The sequence below is a fragment of the Theobroma cacao genome, chromosome 6 (assembly GCF_053813885.1).
Source record: "Theobroma cacao isolate CCN51 chromosome 6, ASM5381388v1, whole genome shotgun sequence".
NCBI classification, from domain to species: Eukaryota; Viridiplantae; Streptophyta; class Magnoliopsida; order Malvales; family Malvaceae; genus Theobroma; species Theobroma cacao.
In genome coordinates this window covers 26,630,558-26,644,858 of record NC_142644.1, presented here as the reverse complement: position 1 = coordinate 26,644,858, position 14,301 = coordinate 26,630,558, and the positions used below count along the sequence as shown (strand labels likewise).

General features: G+C 37.3%; 2 protein-coding genes across 3 annotated transcripts; both read right to left on the bottom strand.

Annotated features, from left to right (window-relative positions):
• Window positions 1-270: 270 nt before the first annotated feature.
• PEX1 (peroxisome 1) lies at window positions 271-9,265 on the bottom strand. Of its 2 annotated transcripts, XM_018123863.2 has the most exons (17): window positions 8,957-9,265; window positions 8,661-8,834; window positions 8,409-8,508; window positions 7,619-8,095; window positions 6,109-6,831; window positions 5,395-5,486; window positions 4,872-4,945; window positions 4,477-4,699; window positions 4,193-4,286; window positions 3,889-4,043; window positions 3,358-3,582; window positions 2,607-2,807; window positions 2,024-2,149; window positions 1,885-1,946; window positions 1,394-1,511; window positions 826-1,110; window positions 271-738 (listed from the first exon to the last, which is right to left on the bottom strand). In XM_018123863.2, exons 1-17 carry the CDS (start codon window positions 9,155-9,157, stop codon window positions 700-702), a joined length of 3,369 nt encoding a protein of 1,122 aa, XP_017979352.2. In that variant the 5' UTR covers window positions 9,158-9,265; the 3' UTR covers window positions 271-699. The 2 variants fall into 2 exon arrangements, with proteins under 2 accessions (XP_017979352.2, XP_017979353.2); XM_018123864.2 differs by lacking the exon at window positions 8,957-9,265 and having other exon boundaries at window positions 8,413-8,508; window positions 8,661-8,704.
• A 449-nt stretch (window positions 9,266-9,714) lies between these two features.
• Window positions 9,715-13,971, bottom strand: LOC18596360 (E3 ubiquitin-protein ligase WAV3-like). The gene is made up of 2 exons (XM_007024780.3): window positions 13,749-13,971; window positions 9,715-12,025 (listed from the first exon to the last, which is right to left on the bottom strand). Exons 1-2 carry the CDS (start codon window positions 13,926-13,928, stop codon window positions 10,070-10,072), a joined length of 2,136 nt encoding a protein of 711 aa, XP_007024842.3. The 5' UTR covers window positions 13,929-13,971; the 3' UTR covers window positions 9,715-10,069.
• Between the last annotated feature and the right edge of the window lie 330 nt (window positions 13,972-14,301).

Genomic DNA, 14,301 nt, shown 5'->3' with positions numbered 1-14,301 from the left:
ATTTCTAAGAAATATTATTATTTATATTTTGACGCTTATTAAAAATGAAAAAGTAAATGTACTAAGTTATAGTATTAGATTAAAATATGTAAGTAATTAATAATGCATATAACTGTTACATAAAAAGGAAAATACGAATTTATCGTCCCACATGGTTAAATTATGTTCTTTTATAAGTCCAAAACACAGCTTAGGCCTTTAATATTTACAAGCAAAAAACTTGTGGTGCTTTAATCATCAAATGAAGCTAAGAAACATATTTCCCCAGCATAGTCCTAGTAATCGTAGGCCTTCTATTGATTTGGACTAGGAATTTTTATTGTTCTCAAGGAACATTCAGTTTCACAATAAAATTGAAATAATTTTATCTTAAAAAAACAGTTGGGGCCGAGATAGCATGGCCACGGCCTTAGACGAGTCTTAAGTTAAAGGCTCTCAATTGCCTAGATGCCCGTTTCAGCCCATTATCCTATCGGCCGTTGTTTCAATCCAACGGCACTAATCAAAAATCAACCTCCATGGCAATGAACACTATACAGTTTTCTAACATACGCACAATGGCAATACAAAACTATCCGCAACCTACAGCGATTCATATTTGAAAGAATGACATATGAAAATGATGAGAAAAAGAAAAAGATATCCCACATTGCTCCTTGCGTTCCACGAAAAATGGGCAGCTATGACAGTCTATTGGTATCATGCCAGAGTTGCCCTCTTGCCTTTTGCATCCCTTGACTGCAATCAGTTGTTTAAAGTTCAGTGAGTGACTAATGTAACAAGTTGCAATCTATGGAAGAAACTGTGTTTGTAAGAGAGAATGACCTGTGCAGCAACGGATCTCTTTGAATCCAGAAACTGACTGTAGATGCCATAAAGTCTCTGCTTCTCGGTTTCTGAAACTGATGGTCTTGCCTTTGAAGCAATAGACTTCAAAACACCATCAGTTAGGACTGGCATTTTTCCAGGCTCATTGCTACTCACACTGCTCAAATGTTCATGAACTGCAGCAAGCTGTGCGTCTGAGAGAAGAGCTTGGAGATCAGCTCCGCTAAATCCTTCTGTCATACAAGCTATGGCGCCTAAATCAACATCACTGGCTAATGGTAGCTGCATTATTTGTACAAAAGCAAAGAAACATTACAAAGGAAAGACACGTAAAAACATTAAATCAAGTTAAATTTCTAATTCCATAAGTAGCAACATATTTTCATTCTTCACTGTGCCACATATGTTAACAGAGTAATGAACATATGAAAATGAACTTCTGGGAAGCATCAGTGTCTGAAGAACTTTATACTTAGTACGATAAAACAAAAGATAAAGGAAGGAAGCACAAGAAAATGAGAGAATAAAAAATTAAATTGTATATTGATTAACAAGTATCACTAACCTTTCTAGAAAGAACAGTCAGAACATCCAACCTCTCACGCCGAGATGGAAAATCACAGAAAAGGAGGCGATCGAGCCTACCTGGTCTCAGCAATGCAGCATCAAGCAGATCTGGTCTACTGCTTGATACAAGAATTCAAGTCAAGTTTCATGATAGGCATCCAACTAATTAGAAAAACAATGAAATACGAAATTCATATATTTATGTAAAATCTAGAAATCGGGAAACTTATATATTTTTTCAAAATCTGTTCTATTGGCACAGCTATCTTCTATTGGTCATGCATCTCATGTCAAAATCAATCCTGTCAAGATCTAGTGGTTGAAAGTCATCAACTCCCACATCTATGTGCATTGGGAAAATGCCTACTTTGTGAACCATGCTTAATAACATCGTCAACAAAGATGTTGTTAACCAGAGATTAATAATAAATATTGATATCCAAAGAAGAATATCAAGATAATCTAACATAATTCCACAGGAAAACTAACCTTGTTGCAGCAAACACAAATACACCAGTCAAAACTTCAACACCATCTAATTCTGTTAGGAACTGTTTCAAAAGATTATAACAATGAGACGTCAAGGTTTAGACAAAATTATAGAATGAGGTAAGCAAAATATACTGACTTGATTAACAACTCTATCAGTTACTCCAGTGTTGTCATGCCCTCTTTTAGGTGCAATGGAATCAAATTCATCAAAAAAGAGGAGGCATGGCGCTGCAGCAGCTGCCTTTGAAAAAATATCTCGAACCTGAAAAAATAGGCATTAAACATGCACCGTAAGTTACATTTCTTCAGTAGAAATGCATTTAACATATTTCCAGAGCATAATGATGAGCTGGACTTCTTAGTTAATAAAGCACAATGTCTGTATAACTCAGCATCCTGGTCCCGTGACTCTAGAATAAGTTAATAATACTACAAATTTGCAGGTTTATACCACAATTATATGTTCTGGGTTCCCAAACCCTTCAATCTAATACTCAGAGCAAGTAACATGAACTTGCTGCTCCATTTCATTTTAGGCAACATAATTTCTAAAAATACATGCACTTTATGCAAACATGGCTTATTCAAAAATTATTGTTTAGATCTGCTATTCTCTATAAATTGGCTTTTACTCATAATAAATATTACTGGCATATCAAGAAACAAACGACATTGATAAAAGACATTAAAAGCGAAAAGGCTTAATTTTCTTCTCTTACAGCTTGCTCAGAAGCACCAATGTATTTGTTCAGTAGCTCAGGCCCTTTCACCGATATAAATCTTAGTGAACAAGCGGCAGCAGCAGCACCAACAATGTGGGTTTTACCACAGCCAGGAGGACCATACAAGAGAACATTAGACCGCAACCTTAAAGGAGCTTGTGCAAATATATTTGGAAACTTTGAAGGCATTTCAATCATCTGACATTGAGATAAAAGTATTAGCAACAAATATAGAATAAGAAACTTTCAGATTGGAATCAAGTGATGAGTGCTAGAGAATATATTTGTATCAGAAGATGAATTTTGGACATAGCAGCAATAAATAATTGAAATGATAAATAAAGACTATTATTTTGATGGTAGTCTTAAAAGCCAATTATTTCAATGATACCAACAGCAGGGTGACAAAGTGCTAACTGCTAGAGCATAATCCCATTCAAATCAGCCCATACCAAGATCCTACTTGCAAACATAAGAAGTTAAAAGTCTTTTTGCAAACCTGACTAAATCTATCAAAAGAAACTACTACCATTTTAGGACCAAATAGTAAAAATAAAAGGTTCAGGTTTATCATATTCTCTTTTCACATAAATAAAGAAGATAAGCATGCTGGGGGCAATAGAGAAGAATGAAGTTTTCATTCTAGCTTATACTAGAAGCAAATCAGTGAAACAATATAACCCGCATAATCTATATATTGATTAAAAATAACCATAGGCAACTTAGAAAGCCAGAAGGAGACTTGCACCTCTTTGATAGCATCTCGAATGTCATTGAGACCACCAACATCATCCCAACCAGAGCGACCAACTTCAGGAGCAGATTTAGTAATGTCACGCATGGCAACTGGAAGGAACTCATGCATAGCATGAGAGAAATCCTCCCTAACTAAAATGGGCTTCACGTATTCTTCAGAATCAGAAGGCAAAAACCGACCAATGGCGGCATGAACAGCTCTATCAACCAATATTTCCTGAAACAATGAAATTCCTTTGTATCAATGATTAATATTTTTATGCATTATTTTAGGATAAGCAATATTGAAAGAGCATGCAATCTCTTTCCCCTAAAATATCACACAAGACAACTTAGCATATCCAATTTAAACTACATGCAGATTTAAAACATTGAGAAAATTAGTAACAAGAGGACTAAAGATGTTGGTAATGTACAGATGATCACAAACTTACAAGGAAAAAAACAAACATTTATGCCCCTTTAAAGTATGAAAAAAAATACTAGGCAGAAATATATATACGCCACTAAAGAAACAAAATACCAGATCATATGCATCATATCCATCACATTTGGAAGCTACATCAAGTAAGATGTCATCATGACATTGTAGGGAACGCCTCTGAATTTCATGCTTCAATATGGCCCCACGTTCAGAGGCAGCAGGTGCAGGCAGTTGCACATGAAAGTCAAACCTTCCTGATAATAACCAAATTCAAGAATCAATATCCAGAGTATGAGAAACAGAGGATATGAAAGAACTTTTAGAGCCGAGTTTCATTACAATGCTAATAAAAGAAAAAAAGGGTCAGGATCCAAAAACCAATATAGAAAAAGCAAAGACAAACCTGATGAGCTCAAAGACTGAGGGATACTCTCCAGAGACTGCACAGAAGCTATAAAAGCTATTGGACCAATACCACAGGAGCTCTTCCTCTTTTCCTGCTCAATGTAACAAGAAAATCTATTGGCTATCCATGAATTATTCAAAGCAAAATGCATTTAAGATGTCAAAAGAAAAAATGTTTGGACCAGGAAGACAAGTTTAATAGAATGAAATCAACATCTGTTAAGGCTTCAGCACAACCATAAAAGGAAATAAGGAAAAAGTAGCCATCACAAAGATATTTACCCCATATTCATCAATAATGTCAGTGAGAAATTTAGTAAGTGCAACAACTGAGGTTGAAGGTTGGGATCCTTCTGAGTCAGATGAAGATTGGATGATACTATCAAGATCATCAAAAACAACAACTGAAGGTGCATGATCTAGAGCTTCAGACACAAAACTTGAAAGCGCTTGACGAATGGTTGGGGGCTTCTCTAAAGCAAGTCCTGAGCAACATATAAAGATTCTGCATGCACATACCAAAATCAAAATGAGCTTTCACCCTTAGAAACAACCAATCGAAATTAGAAACTAGAAAGCGATGAAGATATTTCCACACAGAGTCAGCCATAATTATTAGCATTTCCAAATGTCAACATTGAAAAGAGATGCATAAGCATTTTCAAATAATTTCTTACACATGTGCTAACAGGTCTTTATGTTCTTCAAGGGACTTTGCAACAGCTCTAGCCAATAATGTCTTTCCAGAACCCTAATACAAAAGAATACACCAATTTTAATTTAGGCAGAAAAATAAAATTTATATGTCAAATAAATACAATAAAGCACTCTAAAGAACAACAGTAGAAGTAGATTCTAAACAAAATACTTTCAAAGAGTCATCCCAAAAAGAAAAGGCTAAAGAAAATTATGCACCAACCTCTTTATCACAAAACATAAAGAGAGAACAAAGTTGAATATAAGGTGATATCTAGTTGCAACACCAAAAAGATCTCTACAAGATACCATTGAGAATTTTAGTTTATTTTTGAAAAGATTAGAAATTTCAGGTTGTGTCGTAAGATAGTAATTTGCAATAAGGGAGTTTATAACATTTTGCTTTCTCCCCAAAGCCAGCATTAAGAGATTTTCCCCTTAATGCTTGATTCCTTACAGATCAAAACCAAATTCCAAAAGCAGCAACAAATTGAATTAACTTACCGCAGGTCCATATATTAGAACATGTCCTGGGAGAGGAAGATTGTAAGTACTAAACCAAATTCCAGAAGCAGGAGCTAACAACACCATCATTCCTGCATGTAGTATTTTGTCAGGGGAACATGTCCACATAAAACCAATTACGACAATAAAGCAACACTTACATGTAAGGCCTAGAGAAAAAGTTAGTGTCATTTGGCACACAATATTAAAATTTGTTTAGAAAACTAACAGAAAATCACATTTCTGTATTCCTGGGATCAATCACAGGTCAAAGTGAAGGTAAATCTACAGAACTTAAATAATATCAGAAGATCTTAGTTTAACTTGATGCCAAGGGAAATAAAGCAAATTGGGATTAGGAAAGTCATTATCATGCTCAGCCTTGGACAAGTTATATGTGCTACCCTACTTGTCCCTTCTTGTCCACAAGGATAACACTTTAAGACAATAAAATTTTTCTCTATCTGCCATCCCTTTGAGATAACAAAGGGGGACTCAGGTTCAATATGTATTAGATTTAGCATAAAACTGAACTCAGCACACAAAATCTTTTAGATACCAATAACAATTTTAAGAAGACCCTTAAAGCACCTTCACACAACAAGGTACTGCAAACTGTAAGAAATACATTATTAGCATGGCCAGCAATTCCTATCAAGTAACTGGCAACAATTCTGCTTCATGTGAAAATTTTAAAAAGTGAAAAATACCTACTATTGATAACATCAGAAGCAGTCACACCCATCCAGCTTAATGAAGATGCATTTGTGCTAAACCCCTTGACAGATGTTCTGTCTTTAACAGAATATAGGGACATAGGGTTACCCAAATTTAGCTTTCCAAACAACTCGAAACCGCCCTGAACATCATTCCTCTTGTTTCTATCATCAAGGGCAAGCTCATACGCATTAACATTTCCACTGTGCAGTAGTTCCTCAGAAATGGTCAATATGTATGAAATTTCCACTGGCAAATCCTTAGTCTTATTTCTCTTTTCTGAAAAACCATTAGATGAGACTAGTCCGTAAGTCCCAGAATCATATCTGTTCACCTCAAAGTGAAGTAGATTTTCATTCCCCAAAACCAATGTCTTAACTTCCGTCCCTGCATTTGAAGCTATAGCATCAAGTTGAGCAAGAAACCATGCACGAAGAAGACATTCTAAGCCCTTTTTAGTGTCTTCCTGACTGGAGTCTTCAGCCTCTTGGAAAGGAAATTCAGAAGAAAGAACAGCCACAACATCATCATGGGTTGACCAATTTACTACCTCTAAAGAGGTTCCTGAACCAGAGTTTTTCATCCTACGAGTTTTATGGCCATCAAGCACTTCAAGACCATTCTCCTTATCATTTGCAACCACCTTGAAGTGGCATGGAGAAAGTGACAGTACAGAAATTTCCTTCTTCAAAGCAACATTATAGCCCTTTAAATAAACCCCTGAAAGCATTGGAGCCTTCTTTCAGAAACCTTATTCATATATGAAAAATGACAAAGTACATGAAATTTCAATACAACAACAACAAAATAACTATTAATATAAGTTTTTTCTCCTCTCCTTGTAAAACAAGCAAGAATGGGCATCGAACAGAAGTAAAGCAATGAAAAGAAAGACATGAACAGAAGGTGAATTCACTTAAGTTGGATAGAGAAGCAAAAAACAGAGAATTTAGCAATGACAAATTTGCACCTATAAGTTGCATCTACACAAAGAAATCTAAATGCTAAATTCATTAAATCAAAAGAAACATATGTCATGAAATCCACAATATTACAAAGTTTCTTTCCCGTTAAAACTGGAAATCTGGCAGAGTTAATTGGCATCTAAAAAGCATTTCCCATGTCAATAGTGTGTATGTAAATAAACACTTACTACTGAATGAGAAAGGAAAGGTGATTCCAGAATAGAAAAGCTAAAAGGAATTAGTTATCCTTGCATTAATTGAATTCGCTAAAGACCAAGCAATGTGAGTGGGGCACTCTTTATGGAATGGAGCAAAGAATGAACTTTGAATTATAGGCAGGAAGACATCTGATGCATATATCAAAAGAACTTGTCAGATTATTCAAAGTTTTTCAGGATTAACACATAGACATGATTAAAAAAAACTTCCATTCAGTAATCATCTTAAACCACTAGTTCAATGATATAAAAAGAAAGCCAGAAAACCTTTCCGAGGTAAATAAAGTAATATGAGTAACTGATTCTTTGAAAGATTCAACATACATGAATGTAGTCCTGCTCTCAAATAAAGCCGAAGAGAGCGAGTAATCATTACATGTCCTTCAGCCACTGAATCTGAAATTAAAAGGTGAACAATCACTTGACGAAATTCCTTATTATCAGTTGAAATTCCACTATTTGCTTCCTTGGAAGTTAAACTTCCTTTCATTCTCAAGGCATCATTTTCCAGATTCTTCACACTCCCTTTGGATGACAATCTTGGCACTATAACAACCAACTGAAGAGACTCCAATGAAAATCTTTTAGCTGTTACTTGATGAATAAAGGCGACAGAAGTGAGTGCTACCCCAAGCTCAACACCTTTGACATTGCTTTTGTGAAACAATCTTCTGTCCGAATCTTGCAAACGTAGCAGTGCTTTTGCACCATGAGATTCTCTGGTAGACGATTCCATGTTTTTTAAATTTTTCTCACGTCTCTTTGGAGCAACAGCAACTTCTGTTCCAGGGACAAGTTGAACTGAAAAGGCATATCATAAGTCAGAAAAAAAAAATCCCACCAAGCAAAGATCAAATTTTGCAGTTGACATGATTCAACAGCCATATGAGAAATAATTTCTCAATAAGCATGTGTGAATTTATGAAAATTGTCACTTGGCAAGATTCAACACATATAATTTCTTTATAATTTCCACACAAAATTGTGCAGTATGTTCACAACTAAGTAAAATGAATACGCAGATAAAAGTAATTCTATAATGAAGCGATGGATTTACAAACATCTAGAGAGTTATATCGCTACAATTAGAATAATCGTATCAATATTATCTTACCCACCGCTTTCTTGGGAAAGGTTGAAACCACTAGGAAAGTTACGATCGTGCGGCCATGCAACCACAGAGGAAATCGCATTCCTTCATGGACAATCCTGACCTACAATCAACAAAGGTGTTTCGAATATTTAAATTTGTTGAAATCATCATATAACGCATTTAAAATCCATTAGAAAATTATTAAAGTGTTCTCAGTTCGGGAGTAAGCGAAATTCATCAATCATTTGCTTCATTATAATTATAGTTGAATACCTGCTTTAATATAGCAGCTTCTGCGTGCTCAGAGTTAAGCTCTAAAACTTCCCAATCATCCTCGGTATGAGGTTCAATTGTGACTAATGTAGCCTTTGCCATATTAGAAGCTGCTCGTACTTGAACTGTGGTGTGATTTGGCAAAGATATACATTCTGCAAATTGTTGAGAAACCTTCATAGCCAAAGAAAAATAAGAAAATTGCGGGGGGAGAAAGAGATTAGTTGTAAAATAGAAAAAATCCCAAGTCAATCAAAGTCTCGAGGAATTGTTCAAGTGTTACTGTGTTAGTTTACCTCAATAGCAGTGGAAGAAGAAGCAGCGCCCGACCAAGCGACGATCCAGGGGTGGTCGGAGGAGCGTGGGAGGCGAAGCTCGAGAGCGAGAAGGGGAGGGAGGAGAGAAGAGCGCGTGGATTGAAGGGTTTGGATGAGTAGGAGTGGAAGAGATACGAAGCAGTCCTCTATTCCTGCCACGTGTCTCACCTCAAACTCCATCGAAAATGGAGAGACGGTGTAGAAAGCAAAACTGGGGAGGAGGAAGTTGAGAAAGGAGGAAGTAGTAATTACGGGGGACGATAAAGTAAAAAGTGAGTGACGTAGAAGACGATATAATTGGGTTGGACTTGGGCCTAACTGAAACTTTTGCCTTTCTCTTTCCCGAGGTTTTAGACTTCCAAGGACGACTTACGGTTTGCTGTTTTTTTTTTTTTTAATGCCCAGAGAATAGAAAAGTTTTAACCTTTTTTTTTTGTTTTTAGTCAGCTTAAATTAAATCTTTTTCAATTTTTTCTTTAATTTTGTGTTAAGGATAAATTAAGTATATTAAAATTTCAAAGCCCATCTACCAGACCACCAATCAAATCATCTTCCTCTCCATCGCCTCTATAAATTATCACTAGAGTAGCTGAAAGAAAACAAAATTCTTGCTAACTGCTGCAAATCTAGAACAGCAGCAGAGGGCAATGGGTTTGGCAATTTACGTTCTTGCCAGGCAAAAGTACATAGACCTTTGAATCATTGCTGCAATAGACAGGAAGAGAACTTAGGAGAGAATCACCATCATAAGCTGTCCTCCTCTTATTACTTAAGCCGAGTACTCTCCTTATTCTCATGTACTATGAAAGTACAGTTTTTCAGATAACAAGAAGAAATGTTTGAGCATTAACCCATAGAAGGAGTCAAGCAGCACCAATCAGATCTGTTGCTGCAATATCTCTACTTTATAAAAGCCACTTGACATAATCTACTTTGTGAACAATCGAATGTAAGAGCAGCTAAAACCCGCTAAAAGAAATAAAAATACAACCATCGTGTTGAATTTCCATATCACTACTGCTGCCAACCTGAAAACACTCTACCATGCTGGTGAAACAATTGCCTTATCCAGTTAAACTATATACACCACCCTTATTTATTTCGTTGAACCTGGCTGCATGACTTGCTAAGCCTTTGAGGTTGTTGCGGGGATACATAATTGAGAACCTGTGATCTCGACACCATGTTGACCATCGAAGGAGTTTCATAGCTGATTGTCCCACTAGTGCCTGGATTTACACCTTCTCCCGGTATGATTGTTGTTGTGTAGCCCCTAGTTGTGGCCCTCTGCCATGAGTGTGAGCTTAACCCTGAGAGAACATATGCCCGCCCAGTCTGTTCATATAACTCCATATTTGCCATTCTCTGCCTGGTTTCTCTCAGCTCTGCCTCAAGCCAGTTGCACAGGCGGTCCCCTGCTTGGGCTGATACTGAAGATAACAAAGCTATTCTTTGCTCTGACAGCACAGCCTGCGCATGCTCTAAATCTCCCAGTTCAGCAATCCGTTGAGCATTTGCAATAGCTTCCGCCACACACAGACGATTCCTCTGTCGATCAACTTCCAAGCACACCAACCCGTCCGTAGGAGACAAAACCTCAGGTCGTCTTATCTCAACTCTCTCGCAGCTCAAATGAAAGATCTCCATTGTTGTTGAGTACGTGTACGAGCACAAGACATCCAACAATAACATGTTACCCAACTTTTTCTCACCATCAGCGTATGTTGATGCTGGAATTGAGAGGTATACCAGGAATTCCTTCTCTTCATCTGCATATAAACTTCCGACATAAATGATAGCTTTCTGCCCTTGAGAAAGGATTTCACTCTTATATCTCCCAGAGGGAATCGAACCAATTTGGACTCCAGGAGAAATCGATTGCATTGTTAGTTGGACATCTTGAGCTACAACACTGAGAAGACCACCAATGCATCTAGCAAATGCATCCTGTAAAATGTCAATTGACTCGATAAAGGAATATGTGCCACCTGATACGTCAGATATGGCATGCATTGCATTAGAATCATGTTCTGAACCAAATCCAAATGTGTGGACTGGGATGGTAAGCTGCCGCGACTCAGCACCAGATGCATTATTCCTGGGACAAATTGAAGGAGGCAGGAGGTAAAGATACTGCAAATTGTGCCTTGGATTTAAAGTGTGATTCTGTACACTGCGGTATAGTCTGTAAGTATCACCATTTAATGTATCATGGCCATCAGATAGGAGGATAATGCTTGCAATGGGATTTTGCTCACGTCGCTCTTCAAGAACCTTAACCCCTTTCTTTAGACCTTCCACGATGTTTGTCCCACCACTAGAGGTAAGGGCATTGATGACACGGATAGCTTCATCATGACCACCGCCGGACATCCTTCGCAATGGTAACATCCTGCGAGCTGATGATGAGAAAGTAACTATGGATAACCGATCTGAAGGGCCCAAGTTTTGTATGATGAAGCAAACAGCACGCTTAAGAAGGGCAAGCTTGCCAGCCATGCTGCCGCTTACATCAAGCACAGCAACTAGGTCGATGGGTGCACGATCAAATTTTTGGACATCAACATGAAAAGGTGGAGCACGGATGCCAACAAGAACAGCAAACTTGGACGCAGCATCTGAAGCTAAGACAGCAGGAAACTCTGGCAATGCCTTAATGGTTATGGTTTGTGGACGAGTAGATGATGCAGGGCCTGCATGGATGGCTGGAATCGGTTCATCATCAGAAAAGTAGTCAGGTTCAAACTGAGGCAGGGTTGATTGAAGTAAATTATGACTGACGCCAGATACAAAAGTATCTTCAAGTGGAGCATTATAGGGAGACGCTTGGGCTCGGCTCGTGCTGTTATTGTGCCGGGAATCAGCAGCATTTGAAGGTGCTTGGAAAGGGATATCTCTCCATTCAGAGCGGCAAATGGGGCAAATGCGATTTCCATGTTGCACGTTCGTTGCAATACAATTGAAGTGGAAAGGATGAGAGCACTCGGCTGTGAAGATGGCCTGGCCTTCTCCCTTTTTCAAGCTTCCCAAGCAAATTGCACAAATCTTCTGCACCCATAAAGAGAGAGGAATAGGTGTAAAAGGTGAAGAATACGATGCATGATATATAGTATTAGTTTTACCAGATAGCTAATATCTACAATAAATGACCTTAACTTCATATGAACTTCCACAACATAAAAGGTCTTATACCTACACCTTTCAAAAAAAAAAGTTCTTATACCTATGGATAACTTAAGTTGGACAAATATTAAATAAAAAACAAGCAGTCCAAAAAGCAAACACTACATGCTTAAGAATAAAAACAATTTAATCCAGCTGGAAACCTATAATGAGTTGAATGTGTCACTTGATTGAACATGCGCAAAGTAGGGAAAGGGGGGAGGAGGGGGCACAAGGATGATATGATTAGAAGAATCTAGTAACTTATGGTGGGATTTCAATTCATAAAGATGGATTTAGGAACGAGCAAAAGTTCAACATCTCATTTCCTCTTGGGCGGGGTTAGGGGATAAGGAAGCAGGCACAATTTGACGTAGCGATAAGAAGGGTCATGAAATTAATTACGAGACATGAGTGCAAAGTCACCATTAATACCAACACATACACCAACCACATAAAAACACCACTGCTTCAATTTTTCAAAAGTTGGTCACCTCTAAATTGACAAAAAATAACAGACTGAATCTCAACACTTTTGGAAGCATGAAGTAACCTAAAACTCCGAACCACGCACTTTAATCAATACTATCAAGTCTAGAACCGTTTCCGGCTCATGGTGAATAAAATAAATCGGAACAATCATTCAATGCATGATTCATGCATGGACAACTGCCCACACCCATTATTTTCACTGGCCAAAATACGGAAAGATATTCAAAGTTTTTCTTCTATAAAAGACAGTTCAAGAAAATTCTTTCCATGTTAGCGAATCCCAAAAAAGGAAAACAATTTTATCATTTCAAATCCAAGTTGTTTTTTCATTATTTTTCCTCGATAATAAATCGAGAGATAGAAAACTCCTATTCAATTATTTTAGTTTAGGCTTACATGCACCTAAAACGTAGGGTCAAGCACCTAGGTGTTATATCCTGAATTATAGTGTGAATTCAAACTGTACAAATTGGCCAACCAAAAAAAATTTTCTATCAACAAATTTAGCAACTTCCATTTAGTACGATTAAAAAGCTATATAACCTCAGGCACATTTCAGTAACTCTGAAATTTTTACATCACCAGTCACCAACCAGACCAAGACTAATAAATGTGAGCAATAATGTCATTTTAAGTGATCGACACCGTTATTTTACGATAAAAAAAAAAAAGGTGAACATTATTGCATTAAGGTTCATAGTCGAATACTACTTCGCAGCAGTTAAAAACAAACGTGGCATAATCCGTAATTTATTCCCATATCGAGGTTGACTCTAAACACCGTTTTTAACTCCAATAATCACTGGAATTAACAAGACGTGGCGTAATTACAATCCTTCACATGTAAATTTACCCGTATACCCTCAGTAGCATAACAAAACAAACAGAAAAAATAAGATAACAGCAGAGTAATTAGGTCAATCAGCTTATAAACTTAATTCCGTTAATCAAACTGAACTCCCGGTTTTTTCGCGGCAACCAAAATTCACTCATCCGCCGGGATTAAAAAAAAAAAAACTCAGTGGCAACCGGCGGTCAAGTCACCGCCAAAGCGAGAAAAGCAACAATAACAATAAATTCGAAGTGATAAAGGAAATGAAAGAGGAAAAAAAATGACCTTAGAAGATCGGAAGCTGAAGCTGTAAGAGAGGAGAGAGGAAGAGCGAGAGACGGAGGAGGAAGGCGAAGAAGCAATGCCGTTGGCGGAGGAACTGGAAGAGGAGGAGCGGCGGTGGTGGTGGTTGATAGAGATTTTCGGAATCAGAGATTTCTTAAGCTTTCTCCACGTACTCGCCATATTTTTGCAACGAGAGAAGAAGAGCAAAAAGAAAGTAAGAGAAAGGGTGTTCGTTTAAGGGAAATTTTGTTAGGAATTGGAATTACGAAAATGGCATTGCTGGCGGCGTTTTTTGATACATAATACCCGAATGAATAGAAAACTGAAAAAGAGCGGAAGTTGAAGCGGGAGAGAGAGAGAGAGAGAGAAGTTAAAAAGAGATATTATTTACGGGATCCTTTTTGAACCTCACGGCCATCCGATTAAATAGGATTGCCGTTTTCATAATTATTATTATTATTTGGATTTCTCTCGACAAGTAACAAATGATTAATGGAAGTGGGATTTGCGAGTTTCAATTATTATCATTTTTTATGTGTTAAGGTCTGTAGTA

Coding starts and splice junctions, on each gene's coding strand:
- LOC18596360 (XM_007024780.3), bottom strand. CDS start 13,928: ATGGCGAGTACGTGGAGAAAGCTTAAGAAATCTCTGATTCCGAAAATC. Junction 12,026..13,748: donor TCAGCTTCCGATCTTCTAAG/GTCATTTTTTTT, acceptor TTATGGGTGCAG/AAGATTTGTGCAATTTGCTT.
- PEX1 (XM_018123863.2), bottom strand. CDS start 9,157: ATGGAGTTTGAGGTGAGACACGTGGCAGGAATAGAGGACTGCTTCGTA. Junction 2,808..3,357: donor TTCGAGATGCTATCAAAGAG/GTGCAAGTCTCC, acceptor TCTCAATGTCAG/ATGATTGAAATGCCTTCAAA. Junction 1,512..1,884: donor TTTGTGTTTGCTGCAACAAG/GTTAGTTTTCCT, acceptor TGTATCAAGCAG/TAGACCAGATCTGCTTGATG.